Source organism: Candoia aspera, chromosome 4, assembly GCF_035149785.1.
Source record: "Candoia aspera isolate rCanAsp1 chromosome 4, rCanAsp1.hap2, whole genome shotgun sequence".
Lineage (NCBI taxonomy): Eukaryota > Metazoa > Chordata > Lepidosauria > Squamata > Boidae > Candoia > Candoia aspera.
Window position 1 is genome coordinate 98,739,121 of NC_086156.1, and position 26,645 is coordinate 98,765,765.

At 42.7% G+C, this 26,645-nt stretch overlaps 1 protein-coding gene across 2 annotated transcripts; it reads right to left on the minus strand.

The window, feature by feature from the left end:
* Nucleotides 1–13,400: 13,400 nt before the first annotated feature.
* Nucleotides 13,401–23,467, minus strand: TMEM86B (transmembrane protein 86B). 2 transcript variants are annotated; one of them, XM_063301173.1, is made up of 4 exons: nucleotides 23,374–23,439; nucleotides 23,090–23,224; nucleotides 17,639–17,891; nucleotides 13,401–13,999 (listed from the first exon to the last, which is right to left on the minus strand). In XM_063301173.1, the coding sequence occupies exons 2-4, from the start codon at nucleotides 23,120–23,122 to the stop codon at nucleotides 13,608–13,610; spliced, it is 678 nt and encodes a 225-aa protein (XP_063157243.1). In that variant the 5' UTR covers nucleotides 23,123–23,224; nucleotides 23,374–23,439; the 3' UTR covers nucleotides 13,401–13,607. The 2 variants fall into 2 exon arrangements, with proteins under 2 accessions (XP_063157243.1, XP_063157242.1); XM_063301172.1 differs by lacking the exon at nucleotides 23,090–23,224 and having other exon boundaries at nucleotides 23,374–23,467.
* Nucleotides 23,468–26,645: the final 3,178 nt, after the last annotated feature.

Below are 26,645 nucleotides of genomic sequence, written 5' to 3' on the forward strand. Positions count from 1 at the left end.
CAACTAACCTTTGGAGAAAACAACAGGCAATGAAGAAAGAACTCAGAGTGGTCTTTTCCTACTATGAAGTGGAGTGCTTTTACAACTCAGAGCAGGTACTAGTCAGCCATCCAAACCAATAGTCAGACTCAGTTAAAAGCCTTATGTTTTTCAAATAGCCTTTTCAGGACCACACTAGGTACAAGAACAGAAATGAGTGGACACATCTCTCTTTCTTAAAGGAAAGAACAATGTGGCTGGGGTGGGATATAGACTTACAGGTGCATCCAAAGATGGCATATTTGCCCTGGAAGAAAAATGCACACATTCATCTACACTCTTCTTTGTAGGGGAGACAACAGCTTCAGGATGAGTGAGTCATTGGGAGAACAGTACAGCTCAGAGGCAAAGCTCACACCTTGCATGTAGAACGACCAAGGTTCAATTCCTGGCATCTCCAGGTGTTCTGAAATCCTGAAGACCAACTGCCACTCAAGTGCAGAGGATCCTTCCCCAGCCTATTACCCTTCAGACATACCAGGTTTCAATGGAGGTGAATCCTAGGATGTGTAATTTTAAATATCTGTAGAGCACTAAACTGTGGTAAACAGTGCTGTGCTACATAGATCCATGGTCTAACTTGATATAGGACATGACCAAATGTTCCCGTGGAAAGGAGAGGGATTGCTACATATCCAATCTCCAACATTTTTTTTCTTACATGCTAACAACAACATTCCTGTGTTAAATTGCCCATCTTGCTCAACCTTTGTTTGGGAAGATTCCTAAGCCTCTAAAAGATCATCATCTACTTACCAGTACTTGTCAGGGATTGCAGATGACCTGGGATTTGTTTATTTTGTCCTTCTGAGAGAGGTGGAGAAAGCAGAGAGAGAGTGGTTAAACTATTCTATATGTGGAATCCCTTTGCAGCTCTGCAGTGTGCATCAGACAGAATGACTGAACAACAGGTTGAAACCCAAAGACTTCTCAGCTCATACCAGCACAAAGGGTTTTGACTGACCTTGCGGGATCAAACCAAAAGGATCCAGTGGGGCCAGCCAAGTGCCTCAAAAAACCTTGATGAAAGAGGCAACAGATGTCTGTTCTCTGTTTCCAGAAAGGAATATTCATTAATCTACTGCCTCTTGGGGGTTTGTTAAGTTTCACTGTTAATACCCTTCCAGATCAATGCCTTCAGAAGTCTATCCCACCACTTCTTGTTTTTCAAAAATCTAATTTTCATCCTGACAGAGTCTTGGATACTATTCAATGATATTATTTTATTAAAGTGCTACTGTGGCTTCTGGGTTGCTTCAGTCTAACTGAGTCTAAGAGGCTTAGAATCAAAACATCATCATCAGAGTATCATGTTAAAGAGCATGGCTGGCAAGAACCCCAGACAAGACCCTCCCACCCCAAAGCAATCGTGGGATGCTTCTAGGCAGATCTCTGCTAGCATCAGCAGTCAGTGATTCCTTCCATCTTTCTCTCCTTAATTTTTTTCCCCCCTTGTAGGGTTTGCAGGGGGAAAAGAGCAGGTATCTCATATCTGGTTGCCAAAAATCCAGGTGACCACTAGATGTCATGCAGTGGTTTTCTGGATATTTTCAGTCCAAACATGAGATGCCTCAAAAAGAGGAAGGTTACTATTTCAGATAATAGGTAAATATTAAACGGGAAACCCTGATTTTCCCTGGGATCAATCTGGAAATTTGTACCCACATTCCTGCCCCACTTCTGCTATCCTTTCTGAGACAATGTGATATTCAGTATCTCAGGTAAGAGGAAGGAGTTTGCAACAGCTTCAGTGACTGACCCTGTTAAAATCTTTCCTTATTCAGGGCTAAAGTACATCTACATACATGCAAGTAGGAAGTGAAGCTTTTTTTAAAAGAACAACAACAACTACTACAATGGACAAGCTCTTTTCTGAGACGGCAGATGGGACTGGATAAAGAAGCTGGTCTAAGTAATTCCAGATTGGAGCGGTTTATTACCCCAGTAAAATAAATATACAAATAAATAAGTACTGGTCATGATTTTCCCAACTTCACATTTCTACCTGCAACATTTCTTGCACGTGTGCTGAGGTTCCAAATGCCTGCTGGCACTGGCTGACATATTTTTAAGGCTTCTGGAGAAAAAGATGTGTTTGTGTGGTGTGGGTGGATGCGCGCGGGTGTGTGTATGATCTGAAGCAGAGAAACTAAGATTGTAATTGTCCTCAGTGCTTTTTTAATCTCAACCAACCTTCAGAAGAGGTTTCATGCCATAAAAAGGGGGGTTGGAGCTCCCTTGAGGAAAGCTACACCTGTTGAATTAGTGTACCAGCTCCTTTGAAAGAGCAAAGAAACCTCCTTGTTGTGGGTTTGTGTTTGAGGGTGAATCAAAGAAACAAAACAAGAGAGACAAGATGCCTGTGAGGAAACACTAAACCTGTGTTTCTCAACCTTGGCAACTTTAAGGTGTGTGGACTTCAACTCCCAGAATTCTGGGAGTTGAAGTCCACACACCTTAAAGTTGCCAAGGTTGAGAAACACTGCCCTAGACTTTGAGATGCAGCATGTTAATTCAGCAGCAACTTACCATGTTGGCCAGGCTGAAGGAACAGCAGCAGACACTGCAAAGAAAAGGTAGAAGATGAAAGGTGGGAATTATAGGCTTTGTGACTACCCAGTAATGGGCTGGGTCACAGGGCATTGCTACTGTATTCTTCTCTGCAAATGTGAATTGGCTGCTCATGGGAGCAATGTGACATGCAAATTGAATTTGCCTCCTTTAATGCCATGAATGGGAGCTTGGTCTGGCTTTTCATCTATTATGCTTTATCTGCCCAGTTCATTTCTAGCGTTGCTAATAATACAGCTGAGTTATTGTTCCTGCCTTGCCCAGAAGGAAGGGATGTAATTTTAATGGTCTGAAATACATTATTATTGTCGGCCCAAATCAATCTGCTGCCGATGAAGTTCTCTCCTTTGAAGGTCATGGATTGCGATCTATCAGGCTGGTCCTGTGTGGGTTGATGGAGGGATGTTTTCTGACTTCCCAGGCTAGAGCAGAGAGAGAATGACTCAGTCCAAGTCACCCCACTGGCTTCCTGGGTCTCCCCACTCCTAGTCCAGCACCTTAACCTACTGTGATGGTATGCGGGAAAGGCCTTGGGAGACTGGGCAAGGAGACGCTGCCAAGGAAATGGTCAGATAAGAGACAGCATAGCCCACAGCTGAATAGTGGGTGGGGCAAGAGGCTCAGAAGAGACCTTCCGTAGTTTCTCAGGCTATAAAGGAGATGGGGGCTGGGGGGAGAATTGTAGTTTCAGACTTGCAAGATTGATGATAGCCTTGCACGGTAAACCAGACAGGAACCACAACCAGATGAGCTAATTCTACTTTATTGTAAAGCTACATTGACAGAATCTCACAAGTCTGAAAGTACAAATCTCCCGCTGTCTCTTTTACAGCCCGAAAAACTAGGGAGGGTCTTTTCTGAGCCTCTTGCCCCACCCACTATCCAGCTGTGGGCTATGCTGTCTCTTTTCTGACCTTTTCCTAGGCAGCGTCTCTTGGCCCAGTCTCCCAAGGCCTTTCTCACATACCATTACACCCACTACACCACCCTGGCTCTTATAGTCAAAGCAAGAGAGAGATAAGATAATGAGACGCAGTTAGAACTGGATACAAAATTGGGTGGATTTTTTAGAAGTTTTCAGGTTTAATTAATTGCTTATACCTTTTCTCAGGGTTCCTCCTCCCCCACCCTTATTTCCTAGGGGTGATCTCCTCCTCCTCCTCTAGGCAGTTTTATATAGGATTTTTCCTTCCTGTTCCTTTTCTCTTCACTATACAACTTTTTAATATGATTTCAAAAACAAACAAGGTACTTGTCATGAGTAAGGATGGCGAGCAGGGGGCTCCCATCCAGACTGTCAAGTGCATGTGTAGCACTGAGGAACTGTTCAGCCATTCAAAGAGACACTGATCGGGACCGCCTTAACCCTTGGGGGTTATATGTCTGGGTTTTTCCCACGCTTCTTCAGTTTGTTAGGATTCTTGTTAAGTACTAGTAATAAATATTAGAGACCAGTTCCTTGTCTCAGCGTGGTTCCTGGCTGTTAGGACAGTACTATGTCAAACGAACGTTTTTAGTCTGGAACAATTGATTCATGGAATTGTGTCACAGATCATTATCCTTTGGGTATAGCTTTAAAAATACCATTAAAATGCTTTCCTTTTCTCAGCTGTTCTTCCTTTAAAGCTTGGACTGAGCAATGCTTAAAAGGGAGAGTAAAACTCACTGCAGTTCATTTGCATTCCCATCACAGGGCATGGAACTTGGAACCATAAATGGGTATGTGGTATTTTAAAGCCTAAAATCTATGGTCTAATCAGCATCCAAACAATAGTTGCTTTCAGGAGGAAAAGGATAGGAACTCCCTATTAAAGACACACTGGAAAAGAAAATGATTTTTGCATTCACTTCCCCTAAACAGCCCCGTTAGCAATTACATAGACCAGTGTTTCTCAACCTTGGCAACTTTAAGATGTGTGGACTTCAATTCCCAGAATTCCCCAGCTTTGAATCTCCCATCGAAGAAACTCAGAGCAGACCCGCCTTAGATTTCTGGGTTTTATCTGTGAGGGTTTTCCCACTGCCTTTCAGTGCAGCAAGATTTTCTGTCTAGTAGAGTAAAACAATAAACAGTAGAGATCAAACCAATCGTCTCAGTGTGGTTCTCGCTCTAAGATAGGATAGAACCTTAATACAATTATCTTCAGTAACTCACTCTCATCCAACACTGGAAAATAATATAAACATAAACATGATGATGATGATGATGATGATGATGATGATGATGATGATGATGATGGAATATCTGCAAGAAATACCACTTGCTTGCAAGCAAGAATTGGTGGGACCACAAAATAGACAAACTAATAAAAAATGAAGAAGCTAAAGTGCTCTGGGACTTTAGAATTCATGCAGACAAGCATCTGCCACACAACATCCCAGACTTAACAACTGTTGATAAGACAGACAAAAAAGTCTGGAGAGCGGACACTGTAATATCTGGAGACAGCAGAAGAGAAGAGAAAGAACTGGAGAAAATCACAAAATACAAAGACCTGCAAATAGAAGTAGAATGACTGTGGCAAAAGAAAGCAAAGGCAGTGCCAATATTAACAGGCATGTTGGGTGCAATTCCAAAACATCTGGAGCACCACTTGAACACCATCGGCATTGACAAAATCACCACCATTCAATTGCAAAACCTTTACTTGGAACAACTGACATCCTGCAATGATAACCTTTAATATTATTAAACAACAACATCTGCCTATGCCAGGTCCTTGGGAAGGACTCAATAGCTGGACAAAAATGCCAAATCCAGTCCAAACATCTGGCTGACTGTGCAATCAACCATAAGAATAGATAATAATAGCTGATCATTTCCAACCCACAAGCTTCAATGATCTTGCTACATCGCTGGCAGGCCTAATGTGGTCTTCTGGGGTGGAAAATAGTAACATTAATTTTAAAAATGCAGCATGGCTGAAGAGAGTCCTTCTCCCTGTTATAAAGAGATCTCCGCCTCAGGGAAGATTGCAGCCCCATTGGGTTCATGGAGACCTTCTTGTTGTCATTTTAATTCTTATGAACCATGGAAAAGCATTCCCTCAAGTAGGCTGAAGAGCTTTAGCAGGGTGGCTGTCCTGCTTGTATTGAATTAGCTTTTTGTTTGAAAAGGGGCCTTTATCAAAAAGCACATGTGTCTAGCCTTTACCAGTATATTTGAGCTAAGCTTGTCTAAGGGTGATCAAGGCAATAACTTACAATAAGTTACAGAATTCCTTTGCTTGGTTGCTGCTGTACAAAATTTACACACACACAAACACACACACATCTGCTTCCATAGCCAGAGACACACACCTGTAACAGCCTCTCCAGGTGTATTTGAGCATCTGGCGGTTGGCTGAATGGCGGTTGTTTTCAGTAAAATAATAATGTCCTAGAGAACACAAGTGAAGATTTATAGTACAAACAGATATGTAAACTCTAGCAAGAAGTTTGCATTCCCCACAATTGCCTTTTTCTACCCCATGTCTGTCCTGTTAGGAAGTACCCAAACAAATACAAGGAAGAAAGACCAGAGAAGGATTAAAACTTTCCCAAAAATGTCTACCTTGGATTAATCAAAACAACTCTTTTGTTTTCTGGTTGTTGGCGGAGGACGAGGGTTGAAGCTAGAAAACATGCCCAGAATATCACCAATATTTTCAGCTGTTATCTGAATTATTGGATTTAAATGTGACTGTTTAGTTGGGTTATTTCTTTAATGAAGCCTGCTTTTTCATATAACTCATATCATTTACTTATTATTTATTGAAGTGGCAGCATGCAGTATTTATTTACCTAATTCTAGTAATAAATATAAATGAAGATAAATTCTTCATTTATCTAATTCTAGCAATTGCAAAGACCTTAGAAGAATGGCTGTGTTAGAAATGGGTTGGGAATTATGGGATGATTTAAAGCCTAGATTCTCCAAAAGCAGAGAACCTCGGGATATTGCTGAACTACAATTCCCAGCAATTCTGGCCAGCGTGATCAAAGATGAGGGTTGCCAGAGGTTTTGTCTGAGGCTCATCTGTCTGATGATAGGGCCAGTTCTGGTACTTCTTGAAGGCAAACCAAGTTAAAGTGTGATAAACAATAGCCAAGGATGTGTGTGGTTATGGAGCAGCCCCCCCCAATAATTGGAGAGTCACAAATTTCTCAACCTGATCTGTACTGGCATTTGTCTTCTACAGAGAGGAAATAGTCTCATTTTCAAACACACTGTATCTTCTTCTGACTTTAGCCCAGGAATAGGCAGTCTCCCCACTGCCCCGGTGTTTCAGACTAACTTTCATGAAACTCTGAGAGCTCCAGTTGCAAACATCTGGCAGTTTAACATACAACTGCCAGGCACCTGAACTCTTCAGTGGTGAGAGATGCTGGCAGTTGTAGTACATCAATTTTCAGGGTCTTGCAAGGTGCCTGTCCCTCCCCAACCTCATTACTGCTTGCAATGTACCTTTTTCGTTCACCCAACTGATGATTTATGAGAAATCCTGTTCTGAAGGTGAAATGGTTCTCCGGTGGTAGAACTGTTACTACATAGCTGAGGCGGGGAATTCTCACTATTTTGTCAGATGTTATACAGAGTCAGGTGAGCTGTGTCCATGACAAAAATAGGAGGGTGGGGCACTAAAGATTTGCATTCCCCCCCCCCAATTATTTATTTGATCACATCATGCCAAGAGCATTTGTGCTACTCTGGAATTGTTCAAATCCCAGGCACATTGTGTGCAAATCTATTCAAAACGATTTAGGAGCCAAGGAGGACCAGAGGCCACACACTCTGGAAATGCAATTGGCCTGCAATTTTTGCAGCTGCAGCACCTTGAAAGAAGTGGGAGAGGAAGCATAGTGTAACTTTTAAATTACAGAGGCTTCCCTGAATGTTAAATTACTTCTTCCTAGGAAGGATTTTTTTTGTGCGGGTGAGGGGATCTTGGCATGGAGAGGGAGAAACCTAATTTACACAACACGGTAGTAATAACACACATTGGTTGGATTTGTTTTAGCATGTCCTGCATTCCTAGCCCATGGTGTTGATGGATAAACTATGGCTTATGGTTTTGCTGGCTAAAGACCAGGATAAATAACATTGAATTGAAATGATTTATGGCAGGGTATGTGGCAAACTAGCCAGCTCTTCGAAGTTTACTCAATGAAGCATAAATGAAGACAACACAGCATAGCACTGTGTAGAAACCCAGTTACAGAGTTAAGATGTTCCTTCTCCATATCCTAAGATCTCAGGTTTCCCCTTAACCCTAACTCAAATTATGAAGTTCTGCTCCTCATATTAACATCATGCTAGACAACATCTTTTAAATTAACAACCCCAGTGAACCATCAGTCATTTTCCAACCAGAACAAGGATGAGGCCTCTCCTAAATAGAAGCAACTGAAATAAAAATCCTTTCACCCAGAAATAAGTCACAACCACAGTAGGGTGCAGGGATGGGTAGGCGGGCAAGCAAGCTGCGTAATGTTATAAATGTAGTCATTCTGCAAGAAATTAGGCATTTCAACCAGTCCAACACTACATTTTGGTTCTTTGTCAGATGTCAGGACCGGGCCCACCTCCTCCGTCAGAGCTGCCATTTATTATCACTTGCCGTACAGGGGGCAGAAATCCTTTTGGTTCAGCGTTTCCTGAAGATTTAGCTAACTTGACGTTCTTAAACAAATGCAGTGTAAGTCACTTGCCCTTCAAAATTCACACTTGGCTGAATGTTGCAAGGCGATTCTCTAGTGGGGCAAAAAATAGTATAAGCATATATACATCGGAGAAAAGGATACCCGCAAATGCGCATACGTGTAAAAATCCTATTAGGTTTTTTTTTTAATTGCTTGAAAAATCATCATCGTCATCGTCACCATCCAACTCTCACACAGAAGCACCCCTATTATGAAAGCATGAAAGCCAAGTTGTTAGTTACCAAGGGCCCTGGGGGGAAAACGTCAAGTCAGTGCAGAAATGGAAGAACTGGATTTAAGAATTGCAAAAACAAGAAGTGCAGGATAATCCCTTAAGTGATGGATTAGCTGTAAGCTAAACCTTCCTCCTAAAGGCTCAGTCTGGGTATCACCTTAAGGAAGAGGGCAAAGTGCACAGAGCTCTTCTGCTCTATTTTACCTGTCTTTTGCAATGCCAGCAATAGAAGAGGAGGACTAGTCCAGCCAGGAGGCTTCCAACGGGAGTGTGGGCAAATGCCCAGTGATCCCAACTCCTGGCGCTGGCCTAAAATGTAGAGATCCAGTTGCTTTAGGTATGAAGTAGATTACTTTTGATACAATGGTCCAAAGCATTGGTATAGCAAAGAGCAGGTGGTCTGGAGTCTGCTTGTTTTTAATTCACTTACCAGCACCAGGGAATGCCAAGTTCCTCTTGGATGAAGACGACTAGATGCCATCAGATAGGTAACCCCCAGGGTAGAAAGCCCCCAGAGCCCACATTCCGACAACCTGCAACTTCTATTTGATCTTGGTAACTGCCAAGCTCTTGATACCTTTAGGTCCTGCGTCCTTCCTTTTTTCCCACCCACAACCCAGGAGGAAGTTGCTTGCCTGGAAAAAAAACCCACATGGGCATGCACTTATCTCTTTGCCCAAATTAAGTACCACACCTTTGATTGTAAAAAGCACCAATGGAAGCATTTTTGTTCCTATGCAAATTGGAGCTGGGGGCAGGACCTCAGTCTAGGTGGGGACCTCAGGGAGAAGGAAGATCCATTTCCCCTACACACAATGAAAAGGATGGTGGGAACGTGTGAGAAAAGGCATTAACCTTGTTACTCACCCCCCCCCCCCAGCTCCTTGTGTGTTGGGAGGGGAGGAGCAAATGCAGAATGAATGGATGGGACTCTGTGTAAGCGTATGTGTGTTCATGCATGCATGTCCTGACCCCAACACCTTCACCCAATTTGTGACCTACCCCACTCATGCCTTCTTCCAAGGGTTCCATGCAAACCACCACCATCCCATTCCAAAAAATGTTGTCCTCTCCTAATATAAGACCAGAGTATTCCCACAACTGGTTGTCCTTCTGAAGATGCTTTGGATTAGAATAATCTGTCCTTCAGAGGCCTGTCAACTGAGAACGAAGGGAAATCCCATCAATCAGGGAACCTCTAGATTGAAGAAATTTGCTCTGGAGTCATAAGCAGCTTCTCCTGCTTTGAGGGTTGTTGTTGTTGTTTTAAAAAGCATTCATAGGAATGTACATTTTTAACAGCTTTTTGAGAAAAGAACGAAGCCTGATAAGTTAATTCAAGATGGGGGAGGATCAACCTTAATGTACCTTCACCCAAACCCCAACGTTTTCCTGGCACCATTGTATTAAAGAAGACCTTTGAGAAAACCTGAAAACATGCTTCAAGTTTCTTCAGGGTTCTGCTAAGCCAGTTTTCCCTAATCAGGAAGCTACAGTTTCCAGAATCCTCAGCTAGCATGGCTAACAGCTAGGAATTCTGGGTGATGTTGCTCCAACACATCCGGAGGGCACCAGTTTGGAGAAAGCTATATTAAAAGCTCAGCAAGGGGAAGCTGAGCTGTCACACGCAGCATTCACAGTGCTGATTCCCTGGCAGGCAGCTACGTGTCTAGCTGTGTACACATAAGGAGGAACAAAGAAATCCATTGTTCTGGACGATTATTATGTTCTAGCCCTGTTTGTCCTTTATAAACAGGACTGACTCTCTGTTAAGCTGAATTAACAGAGTTTATTTACAACAACTACAGTATATATATTGCTTGCCGTCTTTAATCTCCTTTTTTTAGTTTAACCCCAGTTAACTCCTCTTTCACTTCTTTCTGGTTCTTCCTTGCCATATAAAATCCTTCCATTCACTTTTTTTTTTTAATCTGTTCAGTTGTGGCCAATTCTCAGAAACAGCCTGGACAAGTCCCTGTAGTTTTCTTGGCAAGGTTTTTCAGAGGTGGTTTGCCCTTGCCTCCTTCCTAGGGCTGAAAGAGAGTGGCTGGCCCCAGGTCACCCAGCTGGCTTCTCACCTAAGGCAGGACTAGAACTCCCGGTCTCCCGGTTTCTAGCCTGATGCCTTAACCACCACACCAAACTGGCTGTCTCATTCGCTAATACAGAATTGCATTTAACAATTTTTGCATCTGGATTTTCTCTCCCTCTCCCTTCCTTCTTGCCTTGTCCAAACCTGGCTTGCTTAGTGCTGCTGGAAAAATACTTGAAAGAAAATCCACTGAACCTAGTATGACCCCTTACTGTGTAAAAATACGCCTGATTCCTTTGTCCAGTTTTTCTGCACACAGAAACACCAGCACTCACACAAGCTCTTTCTCTGGGACTCACAATTAGCTCATATATACAAACACAATGCTGCTTTGTTCTCACTAAATTTGCTGCATTTTCTGAGAAGGAGGAAAAAGGTGAATAAACCAATCAATAGAAAAAAAGATAGGGATACTGGGAAAGAAGAGACAAAACAAAACGACAAAGACTTTTTTTTCCTAATTTACATTTTAAAAACATGAGCAAACCACCTTGCCAGCTTCAGAGAGCTGTGGATTTCAAATAATGGTGTGTGTGTGTGTGTGTATGTGTGTTGGCTCAAAAATGCAAACACATTCACACTGAAATGCAAATGAAATTAATTTTTCTCCCCCACGTATAGCAGGAGGAGAAAGGATGAGTCAAAAAAGAGGAAGGAAAAAAATGGAAGGAAAATGAAGTGCTATATCTGTAGAAAGGTCCTTTGGAAAGGGAGGTCAGTTCCAGCTTGTTTTCAGCCTTTTCTATAAAAAGTAAAGGTTCAAGTTAAGCTCATCTCCTGGTGATGACACATGAGGTCCACCTAGTTTTCTTGACAAAAAGTGCTGGTTTTCACCTCTAAAGCCCTGTATGGCTTGGCACCTGGGCATCTGCAAGGCAAACTACTTCAGGAAGTTTATCCTTCTGGTGCATGGAACCCAGGAGGGTTTGTTAAGAATCCCCCCACCCCACGTGGGCCATGAGTTCAGAGGAGGGGAGCTGGGGATGTTGTTTGTTAAGACCCATCTCCTCCCTCCACTATGGGGGAACCTCTTGTCCCAGAAGGCAGCCAAGGACTTTTTCAGTTGATTGTCAGAGGCTCGCCCCAGAAGCCATAAAATGCTACTGGTTCTTCTCCTCTGTCATGAAATGTACAGGAGGGAGGGGGGAGGATGGATTGCTGCTTGGGAACAGAGACGTTGCCAGCAGACACAGCAGAGATGGCACTGAAATGTTTTGGCGATCTGTTTATCTACAATTGACACCAACCCGAGGAATACAGCCTGGGAACTGAGTTGTAAAACTGAAAGCAGTTGTAAAGATTCAGTTTCAAAAGAAAGGTGGGAAAACATGATGCATTTAAGGGAGGGATCCAGGGAATCTGATTCACTTGTGTCTTTGAATGGAAAGGGACTGTATCTTAATAAAATTTCCTTCCTAAAACCTAAATGGCTTATAGCGAGGATTATTGCTATTGAGATATCTGACCCCACGTTCCTCACATTGATGTAGGAGGTACAGTGGTACACTCTGATGTCAGATCTAGATCTTTGGTGGTTGTTTTTTTTAACAAATGCTTTTATGGATTTTTCACACATTGCTAACTGCCCTGTTGGAGTTGGCAGTCTACAAGGGAGGGAGGGAGGGAGGGAGGGAGGGAGGAAAGAGCTTGTCTTTGTGATCTTCTGGGAAGATTGTGCAACTTCCCAGTTTTGCTTACAGCCCTGGGGTTTCCTACTTGTCTACCATCCAAGTACTAATAGGGGCCATTCTACCTTAGCTTCCCCCTGTCCAACCAAGATAGGCTAGGTGCAGTCACCTGAGCTGGAAAGTGGCTATCTATGCCACCCTTCCAACCACTCTAGTTTTGTTTTTTTTAATCACTTCCCTAACCCCATCCTGTCTTCTGCCACTGCACAGGACTACCCTTCCCAAAACTTCCCTGACACACCATCGTGGTCCAATTTAACTCACTCCCGTGACTTCCCCATCAATCCAAATAGCTGTTCCTGGTGGAGTCTGCCCTGTGAAAGTGAAGGGGGCAGTACAGACAACACTGTTTGAGACATGAGAACCCTGGGAAGAGGATCCATATGGCAGAGAGACCATTTGGAGTGGAGAAAAATCACCTGGTGGCCATTGGGACACTTGTCGGTACCATGCTGGGATTCCCAAGCAAAATACAAAGGTTTTCAAGATATAACTTCCCTGAAAAGGAAGAAAGATCATTTGAGAGGTATTTGAAGGGAAATAATAGGATAGGAAGGAAGGTCCAAGCCTGAAGAAGATAGCCCTCAAAGTTAGTCCTGGCCAGGAGAAGCAAGCATGCAACCAAGCCTATCATCCATTCACACAATGCAGCCGACTACCTGGGCTGGTTTGGTTGAGCAACAAAACAGCTTTTGGCAGATGTGTCCTTTAAACTAGAATAAATGCTTCATAATCCTTTTTATCATTAGCCCTTTTATCATATGATATTCTAGAGGTGACGGACTCGTCCCTGAGGGAGCTGGAGGTGTTGACGACCGACAGGAAGCTCTGGCATGGGCTGGTCCATGAAGTCATGAAGAGTTGGAAGCGACTGAACGAATAAACAACAACAACCTTTTATCATTAGATCATCAATATCATCTCTCCCAGGAGGAAAATTGTGGAATAACAATAAGACAATGAGAAGTATGTAGGACATGGCACTGGAGCAGCTCTTAGAACAACCTGGAACCTGAACTTGACTTCTGAAAAGAATCTGACCAGAGCCTCTTCCATCATGGTGTCCTCCATGAATACAGGTTACAAATTTAAGAATCCACAAAGCCCACATTGGCTGGGGGTTATGGATACAACTGCTGCTGATTTTTCACAGTTGTTGGCCCATACTAGCTGGGAATCCTGGGAGTTGTAGTCCCAACACATCCAGAAGTTAGTTGAACTTGAGATGCGTGAATTTGAGAGGCAGAACGCCTGAGGTTCTCTTGGTCCTGAAGGACAACCCAGCAGTCCAATCCAGGGCTCAGTTCTCCTTTCTGGATATTTTCTGGGAAGTTACTGAGATGGCAATCAAGCTTTGGGCAAGGTAGTAAGTGCTCATGATCAGGATTTGGGCAAGAGAATGGGAGATGCAGAATTTGTCATAGGCAACCAACAGATCAGACACGATGAAGATCAAGCTGCCGATTGAAGCCAGGGCTTTGGAGCAAGCCAGTGCACGCCAGGCCATGATACCAAGGAGGCCTGAATAAAGTAGCACTGCCCACATGTAGATGCCTGACAAAAAGGGCAGCAGGATAATGACGTAACAAATAGCCACAAGACCCTCAGTGACCAGGAAGGTGAGAGGCCGAAGAGGAGTCAGGCCAAAGGCTGAGATGTAGGAGATGTGGCAGATGGCAAAGGCACCCATTCCTAGAAAGGGGAGAAAAGGCAAGTGATTAACAACAGCCATATGAGCCAGATTGCACCATCAGGATCAGAGTTTGCTCACTCTGGCAGCCTCCTCTGGCTTAGCACTTCAGATGTACAAGATTATGCTGTAGATGGAGCTGGCTAAGCCAAGAAAGAACACTCTGTATGACCTACTAAACAGCCTCATTCAGTCCTGGACGACTGTATACGTTCTCTCCCCGACTTTGTGGCTAAGTGCTCCATTCAACTGGGAAAGAAAAGATACACACACAGCAGGGCTAAAAGGTAGCTGCGTTTATTTCTGATCAATATTTAATGCCTGACTCACTAATGCTCGCTCCAGAAAGGCAGAACATGACAGAGGCTGCCTGTCTCTTGAAGGCTGCATTTTTAAGTGTGTTTTGGGGTCTCGCTTTCTCCTTCCCCCTTAACTGAAAACTGCCCAACAAAAATGTTTGCGGTGAAATGCTCCCTGTTCCCCTTGTCTTTCATTTGCATTTTTTTCTTTTTTTTTACAAGCAGACAAATTGCCAAAGCTGTTTTGTGGCCCCTTTAAACCCTCAGTTTATCTTATCGATTTTTTAGGGGTGGGGTGGGCTGGGGGGCACATTTCCAAAGAACTGGATTGCAGCCCACCTGCCATTTTTATTTCTAAGGCTGTTCAGAGATATTCTTGGAAACAAAAATGACTTTTTAGGGTGTGTGAATGCTTTAAAAGGATCTTGTTAACATCAGATGGGGCAGGGAGGTTAGTAATCACCAAGGGAGGTCTCTGTGGCCCCAGGTTGGAACCCACAAACTCACCCAAAGGTGTTCATCAGAAAGTACCCTTGATGTCCACCTCAGTCTATTAATATAACAAATGACTCTGCAGAGCTACTAAGGACTAGTGAATTTACTATAGAACAGTGTTCCTCACCCTCAGCAACTTTAAGATGTGTGGATTTTCAGCTCCCAGAATTCCCCAGCCAGCAATTAAAGCTGCCAAGGCTGAGAAACACTGCTATAGAACCTTCCCTTACATGAAATAGTTAGACATTCATCTCTAAGTAGCCTAGTTTTATCAAGCTTTTAACTGAAGAAATGCAATTTATGTACATTATTTATTTTAATTGCATGTTCATAATTTTCTTTTTTTTAAAAAAACTTGGTTGTATGAGCATTTCTTGTTTCGGCTTAATCCACAGTTTGGGATTACTCAGGATTTAAGGCAGGCTAAATCCCCCTGCTTCTTTGGGCAGGAATGAGATCAGCCTTTCCCAATCTGGTACCTTTCAGCTGTGCCAGACCTCAAGACCCATAACTGTCAGCCAGTCCAAAGACAATCTAAGCCTCAAATTGCGGGAGCTGGATTGGATGCTAAATCAATCTTGTCTTTCTCTTTACATGATTGTAAATAACAGCCGGGAGATCTACAGCTACTCTAAACCAGTTCTGTGCATTGTCATCACCCATATTTCCTCCCAGATGTTGCAATAAATGTACTTTTAGATTTTATTCCCTTTCAGGCACTTGTGATATGCATTTGACCGGCGCCCTCATGTGATAGGAAATGGTATTAGACATGACAAAGTAAATTATTGGCTTTTCCTTCTGCTCCTCAAGCCGTGGCATGAAGCCTTGTTTTCATGCCATGTCTTTGTGGTCTTGCTTTCATTTCATCCCAGCCCACCTCCAAGGCCACTTAAAGCCATCTTTAGCTGTTCCAGTTTTAGGTGGTATTTCTCATCTTCTTCCAACACAGTTGTTGCTCTGGAAATGATCAGGGCATGCTTCATTAAGGATGTTGTTGATGATGTGTTCGGGAGTTGAAACCTGCCCAGCTCTTACTGAACCCTTTAGGCTTTCGCACTCCTTCCCCGTGGTCCCTGCCATCCACGGCCATGTTGGTTTAGGTTGCAGGAGAGGCCAGAGATCTGGCTTCCACAGAGACATCTACCCACATAATGCCTGACTGGCATTTTCCAAAGCATCTGTCTGGTGAGCACCTTATGCATCCCTGGTTAGCACACTCAGTATGCTAAATCTGTGTTTAAAAATCAGGATTTGTGCTTGTGAGAGAGCGTTGGTCCTCTGCTGCGTGGAGAGTCAATTTAAGCTGGAAAAAATGTGGGTTCTGCCATCTCTGTGTTGCTGGTTCTGGTCCCTGGTGGTCAAAAGCAGGGAAAATCTAATGGTCCCCAATGAGTCCATTAGATTTTCCCTGCTTCTGCCAACCAGGGACTTCACTGAGCCATACCTTTCACTCTTTTCATTGCTGGGGGTGGGGAGGGCAGGGGTTGCCATTGTGCCTAAGCCACAGGCTACTTGCAGCTGCTGCCAAGGCGCAGACAGGCACTGATAGCCCTGCTATTTCCTTGCAATAGTTAATGGTGTCACTCTTTACTGACTGCTTCCTCCTTCCGTCACCAGGTTGGTGACCTGTTAGCCAGGTTGCTTTTGGATGTGTGTTTGGTACACTTTGAGAAAAAGCACAAGACCCATGTACAGAGATGGCCCAACGGGAAGGTAAGGGTGTGTGGAACACCTCCCCACCTGCGATTAGTTGGAGGATTTGACAGGTAGCTAAACTGGCTAAGCACTCAGAGAGACTCATCTGGCCCCACTCCACCTCACATTAAGTCTCCTATTAAGTGATAGGTGGCTGTTTTTCCCCTGGGCAGGGAAGTGAAACCAGGGCAACCCAGCAATTGCTTTCCTTAACTTGTCCTGCATTAAAACAGTACCATTCACCTGTCCTGATTACTGAGACAAAATAGGAATTGGCAATGAAGGCAGCATAATTTGTTATTAGATTTTTATCTTGTCTTTTTAATATATAACTCAAGGCAGCAAACATACCTAATACTCCTACCTCCTATTTTCCCACAATAATCCTGTGAGATGGGTTGGGTTGGGTTGGGTTGAGAGAGAGCAACTGGCCCAAGGTCACCCAGCTGGCTTTCATGCCTACGGGAGGCCTAGAACTTATAGTCTCCTGGTTTTTAGGCCAGCACCTTAACCAGAACATCAAACTAACTCTCTTTAGGCCAGCATATTTTTCCTGCCAGATCATAGATTGGAAAAAAGCACTTCAGCGTGCCCTCAGTAGATCCAGGCCTTGCGACTGAACAGTTCTGCTGTGGGTTGTCTTTGGCAACTATGATAACGTTATACATAAATAATGTATAAATACACACACACACACTTCTAAAATAAATAAATACCAGCATCATTCAGGATTTAGGAATGATGGTTCTCCAGATGTTACTGAACTGCAATTCCCAGCAATCAATATGGACTATGGTGAAAGATGCTGGAAGCTATAGGTCAGCACTATCTTACAGGACCATGGGTTGTCCATTCCCGATGTAGATTGTTTAAGCACAGTGAAACAGGTAGGATGAAAAATAGCAGACCATAATTACAAGCAAGTAATTAATAACACAATAATAATAATAATAATAATAATAATAATAATAATAATAATGCAATACTATAAATGTGCTTTCTTTTCATCTGCAACCATTGGGAGATATGGAATCTTATCAATGCAAAGTGATGGCACTTTTCATTTTGGTGGCTAAGCTACTGAAAGGATTGAAACCAGCCTAGCCTAGATACCTCCCCAACAGTGTCATATACGATCAAACACCATACCTGCCAAGAACAACTTTGGCCACACCAAACAGGCATCTCCCACACAGGAGAACAAGAGGCCCTGGAAAATCCGCCGGGCATATGGTGTCAAGACACCCGCACTCTTGAACTGAGTGGCCACAAAGAATGCCAGGGCAAGCGTTGGGAGGCACTTTACAGTAGTGGTCAGCAAGCTGGGCTCCATGGGCAAAAGAGTAAAGTAGACGGTGCTGGAGACCAAAAATGGCAGTAGCTTAAGCAGCAGGGTCCTTTTCTAAGGATCGGACAAGGGGGAAGAGGGAGAAAGAAAAAAAGAAATTTAAAAAACACACACCCTATTGTTAAATCTATTGTTAAATAAACACATAATCTATTGTTAAATAGATTTAATACTTTATTATTAAATAATAATAAATTATTAAATCTACTTCCCTGGAATTAGGGGTGTCCGCAGGGTATGGTTAAAAAAAATCAAGATGGCAGCTGCAACGGCATAATCAGAGCTCTGCCTGTTTTTATGCGCACTGTGACACACACAGAAATGGGAGGCACTTTGATGACATCATCATGTCGCCATCTTGACTTTTTCTTTCACACCCTGTGGACAAGACAGAGATCAAAACTAAGCAATGTCAAACTCACTAAGATTGGGATTTTTGTGAGGGGTGGGTTCAATCCTACCAGGAATAGTGTGGACAATCCATATTTCATAATGCTTTGTGAAGATTGTTCTTCTTATTACTTAAAATTAATCTTATTAATTATTCCCTCTCTTTCTCCTGCTATGTTTGCTTGTATGACTGTACAAGGATTCCTGGGAATATGTGCCAACTGTGTGGAATCCCAACATGCCCTGCACAGAATGAGAGCTTGCCCTAAATTATGCCACACCCATTATTCTGGGTGTCCACATATTTTAAAAAAAAATCAGTAGGAATGGGCCAGTTGTACTGGTTCATCTTATTAGCATCTGGAAATTTCTACTCAGTCACACTTAATATGTAAGCAGAAAGGGCAACTCATTAATGGTATGATGAATATGATGCCATTATATATAATGGTATTTATATTAATTGGGCTTAAAATTGTGGTAATTATAGGATTTGTGCCCATTATTTTAGAATCGTTTGGATAATTGATAAAATTTAGAAACAAATTTTAATTACTATAGTTGTCTGGATGAACAAAAATTAACACCAAAAACAAAACATTGCAATAATCACACTAATTAAGCTAATCCAAAGTAAAAACAATCACATCTGACTAACTTGCCACAAAGAAGTCCATGACTGGGTGCCATTACAGAGAAGGCCTGGTCAGTTGTAGCTACCCGACTTGCTTCTTAATGTGGAAGCATCCAGAGAAAGGCTTGGATGATGATTTTATCTGATGGCTAAGTTTAGATAAGGATGGAATCCTGGTCATCCCCATTTGGAATGAAAAGCTAGTTCTTTTTTGGTAAAAATTCGACATCTTACCAATTACCCAAATGATTCTAAAATAAATTTCTAGCTTGTAGATCAGGCGAATGCTGTGGATGGAGTACATATGGACCTCAGTACAGCTTTTGACAGAGTACCTCATGACATTCTCCTTAATAAAATTGTAAAATATGGGCTAGGTGATACCGCTGTTAGATGGACACACTGTTGGCTGGATGACCACACCCAAAGCGTGTTCCTTAATGGCTCCACTTCAACTGGAGGGTAGTGTTGGACAGAGTCTCTGTCCTATGCCCTATGCCGCTCAACATTTTTATCAGTAACTTGGATGAGGGAGTTGAGGAGACATTTTCCATTGTAGCTGATATTTTACTATTAAGCTAGAAACTCTATCAAAAGGAGATGAGGTTAGTCTGCATGGTTTGTTTCTGAAAGCCCATGCTGGCTCCTGTTAATGATGGCATGCCTACTCAAGTGCTCATGAACATGCCACTTCGATCATCCATTGTCTTCAAGCTGGCAGTTCTGTGGTTTTCCCTTTTTGAAGATTGGGATAACACTTGCCCTCCCCAGGTCTTCTAGGACCTCATCAATCCTTCAGAAATTCTCAAGGATTACCAACATGGTTCTGTGATTATCTCCACTAGTTCCTTCTGGGATGTAATCCATCTGGCCCAGGAGACTTAAATTAACTGTTTCTTACCCCCTTCTTATATCTCCTAAGCTGCAGTTCCTTTATCCCCACAGTGGTGTCCTGATGACTGGCTTGGGGCTCCATTTCTCTTCAGAGAAGACCAACACAAAAGAGGAGTTAAGAAGTTCTCCTTTCTCTATCACTCTGATTCACTGTTTTCTCCTTGCAGTGGAACAATACAGGAGTTTAATCTACTTTAAGTTATTGCTCTTACTTTATTACTGTAAATTTTTGTTTCTGTTTAAACCTAATTTAAGGAGGTTGGGTATGCATGCCACTTGGAGACAATGACTGGAGTGGTATCAACCCAATGAAATAAATAAAAATCAAATCTCGTATGAACAAGGGACAGTTGAGTAATTCTGCCTGAACACCCTCCTGTGGAGATGTCGGTTTGCACCCAAAACAAATAGATGAGAATCCATACTAAAATTAGTTGGGACATCTTTAGATATACAACAGGCTCACTGAGCTTTGTGGGTCCATAGAATTTCAGATAGAACTGCCCTTTCAAGAAACACTCCAGATTGAACTTAGAACCTTTTGACCTTTTGTACACTCTACATCTGAGCTATGATCCATTCAAGTCTCTTCTTTGGGGAGATTCTGATATTCATACAGACTTCAGCCTTGTGCTTGGGCAAAACTGATAACCAGGCTATATATTAGATAATCTTTTCTATGCTTAAATCATTCAGAGGCTGTATTATTATGCAAGACAGATATGGACACCCCACAAGCAGTGTTCAGTATAGAATGCTATTATTCATCCATCCCAATGTATTTATAATTCATTATATTGGGTATAGCTAAATAAAATAAATCTACATTTTTGGACTGAGCATTTATCTAGATGCAATCTAGGGAGTCATTCCCAAATTAACTTGGGAACAGAATAAGTGCTAAAAATGAATGCTCTCTTAAAATAAACCCTAATGCCAAACTCTCTGTCCTGGCATGGGAAGATATAATACTATTTTTTCTCCTCCATTACAATGGAAAACTCTCAATTGTCCCTTATTGTCAGAAGGACACAGAAGTGGAATATTCTGTTCAAAGGATGAAAATAACAATGGTTGTCTCTGAAGTGTGTCATGAGAATGGGACTTTGGGGACAAAATCATGGGCTCTATTCATCAGAAGAGAGCAGGGAAGTCTCTAGATCAGCCTTTCTCAACTTTGACCCTGAAATATTTTTCAGGCCTCCAGGAACCCCTTCACATTCAGGCTCAAATATAGGCCAGAAGTTACACAATTATTATATTTGTTTCATGTGTAGGCCTGTATATATGCATTAACAGTGTTCTTCAACTAAAAATAATGAAACTTACCTCTTTAATGTGAAATTGCCTGAATTTGAAATATTTTTTTAAAGAAATCATGATCTCCCAGGGAACCCCTAGGGCACCCCTAGGGACCCTTGGTTGAGAAACCCTGCAACCCCCAGAATTCCCCAGCCAGCCATGTAGAAATGCTGGCTGGGGAATTGTAGGAGTGAAGTCCACACATCTGAAAGTTGCTGAGGTTGAGAAACATTGCTCTAGATGCAACAGAGCTGGCTTTATCACATTTTGAAGAACAGGATGTAATACAGTTGTAATCGAAATTATTCAACCCCCATTGCAAATCAGGTTGATTGTCAAAATGTACAGACTTTCAGCTGCTTGCCATGAACAAATCAAACAAAAGCAATTGAAATAGCTCAACACAATGAATGCTTCAAGTGGTGTCCCCAAAGTCAACTGAAAATGCAACTTATGACTTTGTCTCAAAATTATTCAACCCCCTGAATAGAATCCATCACAACAGCACACATATATACTATGCAAAACAGGTGTAGTCTCAAGGACACCTGATGCAACTAATCAAGGGCTTCATTAATTGTACCAGGTGTGCTTGAGCTGGAACACATGGAATACCTGAAGTGGCTAGGGGTTGGTTGAGTGTCACGTTTGACTTCATGTTAGAAATACAATATGGCTAAGTCAAAAGGATGGTCCAAAAAGGTAAGAGAAGAGATCATCACCCTTCACAAACAAGGAACAGGGTACAAAAAGATAGCGAAGGCACTGAATGTTCTTAGAGACACTGTTGGAAGCACAGTTCACAAGTTCAGAGTTACAGGAACGGTGGTTACACTACCTGGACGGGGCGGAAAAAGGAAGCTGTCAATGGCTGCAACCAGATTTCGGAGAAGGCAGGTGGAGAGAAACCCTGGAGTGACTGCAAAAGACTTGCAGCAAGACTTGGTGGCAACAGGCACTGAGGTTTCAGTAAGCACAGTAAGGCATGCACTAAACACAGAAGGTTTCCATGCCAGAACTCCAAGACATACACCACTACTGACCCAAAAGCACAAGAAAAGTCAGCTCCAATATGCTCAAAATCATATCAATAAGCCACAGAAGTTTTGGGATTCCGTTCTGTGGAGTGATGAAACAAAACTGGAACTTTTTGGCCCAATGGATCAGCAGTATGACTGGAGGAAGAAGGAGGAAGCATACGTTGAAAAGAACACTCTGCCTACAGTTAAGCATGGTGGTGGCTCGGTGATGCTCTGGGGCTGCTTTGCATCCTCTGGCACTGGAAACCTGCAGTGTGTGGACGGTGAGATGGATTCATTGAAGTATCAGGAAACCCCATAGAAAATCTCTGGTGGGATTTGGAGGAGGAGGTTGCAGCACGCAAACCCAAGAATATTACTGAACTGGAGGCCATTGCTCATGAGGAATGGGCTAAGATTCCTCAGGAACGCTGCCAGAAGCTGGTGTCTGGCTATGCCTCTCATTTGCAGCAGGTCATAACAGCAAAAGGATGCTCTACTAAGTACTGAAGATGTTGCCATGAAGGGGTTGAATAATTTTGAGACTGGAGAAGTCATTATAAGTTGCATTTTCAGTTGAATTTGGGGACACCACTTGAAGCATTCATTGTGCTGAGCTATTTCAATTGCTTTTGTTTGATTTGTTCATTGCAAACAGCTGAAAGTCTGTACATTTTGACAATCAACCTGATTTGCAATGGGGGTTGAATAATTTTGATTACAACTGTACACATTATAACTGAAAAGACTGGGAAAGTAGGGGAACATCCCCATAAAACTAGGAAATCTAACATGTATTATTACCTAACTTCACTAATTTGCAGCTGCAAAACAATGTGAGCTTTTTAAAATGAAGTCCTCCACTATAAGCTTGCATTGTTTTGCACCCACTTTCTAAAAATACCTTCAGCAACAGAAAATGTTCCTCCCAAACAAATAGGAAACGAATATCAAAAATCAAGGCTCTCCAGCACTGAGAAAGCTGGAAGGCTGAGGCACACCTCCATATCTACCTTCCATGAGAAATAAAATTGAATCAAGGACATTCCAAGAAATCTGCATTCTCTAGATGTGGAGAGGAGAGCATGCAAGGAGTTTGGGGCAGATCTTCCTTATTAAAACCAAGAAAGACCAGTCTCCTGGTTCTCCTTGAAGGAAAGGTATTCAGCAAAAGAAAAGTTATCTGAGATGTGAAAGGGTTCCCAGCCTTCTCCCAATTCCATGCAATAATTACCTGGAACCACATACCCCAGTTTCCCCTCCCTCCATTGTGAGAGATACAGAAACAGCCTCTTACATTGCCAGCAACTTTTTGCTTGTATTGGACATCTAACTCCAGGATATCCATGGCTGCCAGGTGTTCAGAAATGCTGCTGAGCTTCAGAGGCCAATCACAGCTGCACCTTGCACTGCTGGACTTTCATCCTCCACACTGTGCAAGGTGCCAAACTGATAACAGAACAGTTAATTCCCCTTGCCCTCTTCCTGCTTGGTACCAGATTGGCAAGATGAATGTTTCTTCGGTAGAGTGAGAACTTGATGGGGCTTTTTCAAGAGACTAAGGCGGGGGGGGGGGGGGGAAAGTAGTTCACTTGAATGCAACTGGGACATCCATAGCAATTTTTCTAAGCTACAGCAGGAAGAGTGGGTCTTGTCAGATGATATTCTGATGGTGTTTGTGCTCATGACAACTCACCCATCTGCGTGTATCTGAAAGGCAGGCGGGCACCAGGTTAAAGTCTGCATGAATATCAGAGCTACATCCCCAAAGAACAGATTAGAATGGATCATAGCTCAGACGTAGAGTGTGCAAAAGGTCAAAAGGTCCTAGGTTCAATCGGGAGTGTTTCTTGAAAGGGCAGTTCTATCTGAAATTCTAGGGACCAGTGATTCCAATAGATTGATAAATGATTGATTGTTAGAACTTACTTACCTACAAATGGGGGAACGTTTTAGGGAGCATCCAGAGAATGGGGCTGCCAGCATTGAAGGAACTCTGGTGGGTCTTCATATCCCAATTTCTCTTCCATCCAATTACTACTCCACACTCTCAGTTCTCTTTCCTTTAACTTTTTGAAGTGTTTGAATAAATTCTAGAGTTCAGCTGTATTTGAATTCAGCACTTTTATTTCCCCAGAAGGAAGAAACAAAGGGCCACAGCTTTTAAACAATAAAACCAGCATTAAAACTTGGGGCAGTGGGGGCTCCGGGCTCCTGAATTTTTACCCAATGGCCCTGTCTTAATGACCTCTGTGTATGCGAACCAGCAGAGCTCAGCTGTTGATCTCAAGCAGGAGACACACCACAGGGCAGGGCAGCCTTCTCCAATTCACTGCCGTTTCAATCTTGTACTCCCTATAATATTCCCAGAATTCTCAGCTCACCTGTTTCCCTAATCCAGCACTCCAGACCAGCCTTTCTCAACCCTTTGATCCCAGAGGAACCCTTGAAATATTTTTCAGGCCTCAGGGAACCCCTGCACATTCAGGCTCAAATATAGGCCACAAGTTACACAATTACTATATGCGTTTCATGTGTAGGCCTGTATGTATGCATTAACAGCGTTATTAAACTAAAAATAAAGAATGAAACTTATCTCTTTAATATGAAGTTGCCTGAATTTGACATATTTTAAATAAACCATGATCTCCCAGGGGACCCCTAGGGACCTTTCACAGAACCCTAGGGTTCCGTGGAACCCTGGCTGAGAAACCCTACTCCAGACACTGGCCAGATTGGATGGTGATTCTGGGAGCTGAGCTCCCAACATGTCCTGACTCCCAGGAAACACTCTGAGACGGGGAACTGTTCTCTAATGTTTATTTGCTAATACATAACAGTAATCCTAACAAACTGAACAAGCGTGGGAAAAACCCAGCCATATAAACCCCGCAGGTTAAGGCGGTCCCAATCTGTGCCTCTTGGAATGGCTCACCAATTCCTCAGTGCTACGCATGCGCTTAACAGTCTGGAAGGGAGCCCCCTGCTCGCCATCCTTACTCATGACACAACACTTCTGAAGAGCACCAGGTTGGAGAAACCTGATCTCAGTGCAACTGTTGATGACTGAGTGGGGTGGAGCTGAGCAGCTGAAGTAATAAACGAATGAGTAATATTAGGTGGTAAATGCTGTATCTCTTTGATTTCCTACATTGCCAGTTGTTTATGAAATTACAATTAGATTTCATTGAGAACTTAATGTTTGTGTTCTTGTATTTTGTTTGGTTGACTGTTAGAAATGTTTACTATTGCTATTTAAAAGACAAAAACAAAACAACAACTTTGTATCTTATCATTATTTATTTCCAAAAAGGGACCTCTTAGGTCAAACGGCATGTAACGTTAGGGCTATGTTAAGCAACTCCCACCAGGAAATCTCAAAGTTGCAGGCTGAACTGGGAGGTTGAAGAAACATCCTGGAAAAAGGCAATGGCAAATTACTCCTAGATACTGCCAAGAAAACTACTTGGATGTATGTTGTGTCCATTTAGTTATTAGGAGCTAAGCTTGAATCAAGAGAGCCTTTCTTCCCTCTCCTGAATACATCCATTATTCCCTTTCTTCCATTGGAATGATTTTATTTTTTTTTAAATGCAAATTGGAATAGAAGTGCAGAAAAGTTTTCAGTGGCCAGTTGTGATTCCAGATATGTGGACTTCACATTAAGAGATCCCTGAGTCTGTAGAGAATTGCTTAACGTTCTCCCTGCTTCTCTTTCTAAAAAGAAACACAAATTAAAAGAAAACAAGAAAGGTGCCTCTGCCAGTGATAGATTTGGACTACAACCGAACTGAAAAGCAGCACTGGGGTCTTGTCGGGGGACTCAGCCTTTGCTGACTAAGATGCCCGCAAGACCACTGCCCAAAGCAACGGAGAATTTAAATTGGAATAAAAGTCTGCTCTTAGGTAGAACAGGACACAGGACTTACATTTTGTCACTCTTGGTCATGCAGGGAACTGTGAATCTCTGCACCTTGCCTGGCCCCAACACTTTGTTGAATCCCCACATCCTTGCATTCAGCCAGAAGCACTGACACTTTGCTTTAATGCTGGACCCCACTCAAAAGGGAAAGGGGGGGTTTAAGTTCCCACTGTACTGAAAGTAAGGGAAAGGAATCAAAGGTGGCCCTTGTATTAAAAATAGTGGAAAGAAGTTAGAAGTGGCTTTCCAGCCTTTCAAGTGGATGCATCTTGGGACCTTCCTTGAGCATTCGTTCTCTTTGGAGTAGCGAGGGCATTTCTCCCATGGAAGTCTGACAACAGAAACAGCGACTGCTGTCTTGGAGACATTGTATTCAGTAGTGGGATGCTCTCTTTTCCCCTGTGGAAATGGTTCTTCTATCCTTTTTCAACATATTGCAGTGAGAAGATTGCTTGAATGTAGACATCATTCAAAACAGGATGCTAGTGGATCCCACTAGATTGATTGAGGTAGCCTTGAGCATCTGGTCACAGGAGGCTGGCAAATACTTAGTTACTCCGTTTCCAACAATTGTATTTCTACTCCTTGCTGGAGCAGCTTGTGAAATGTTTCTGGTCTGGTGCCCACATAATTCAACCACCTCTGGA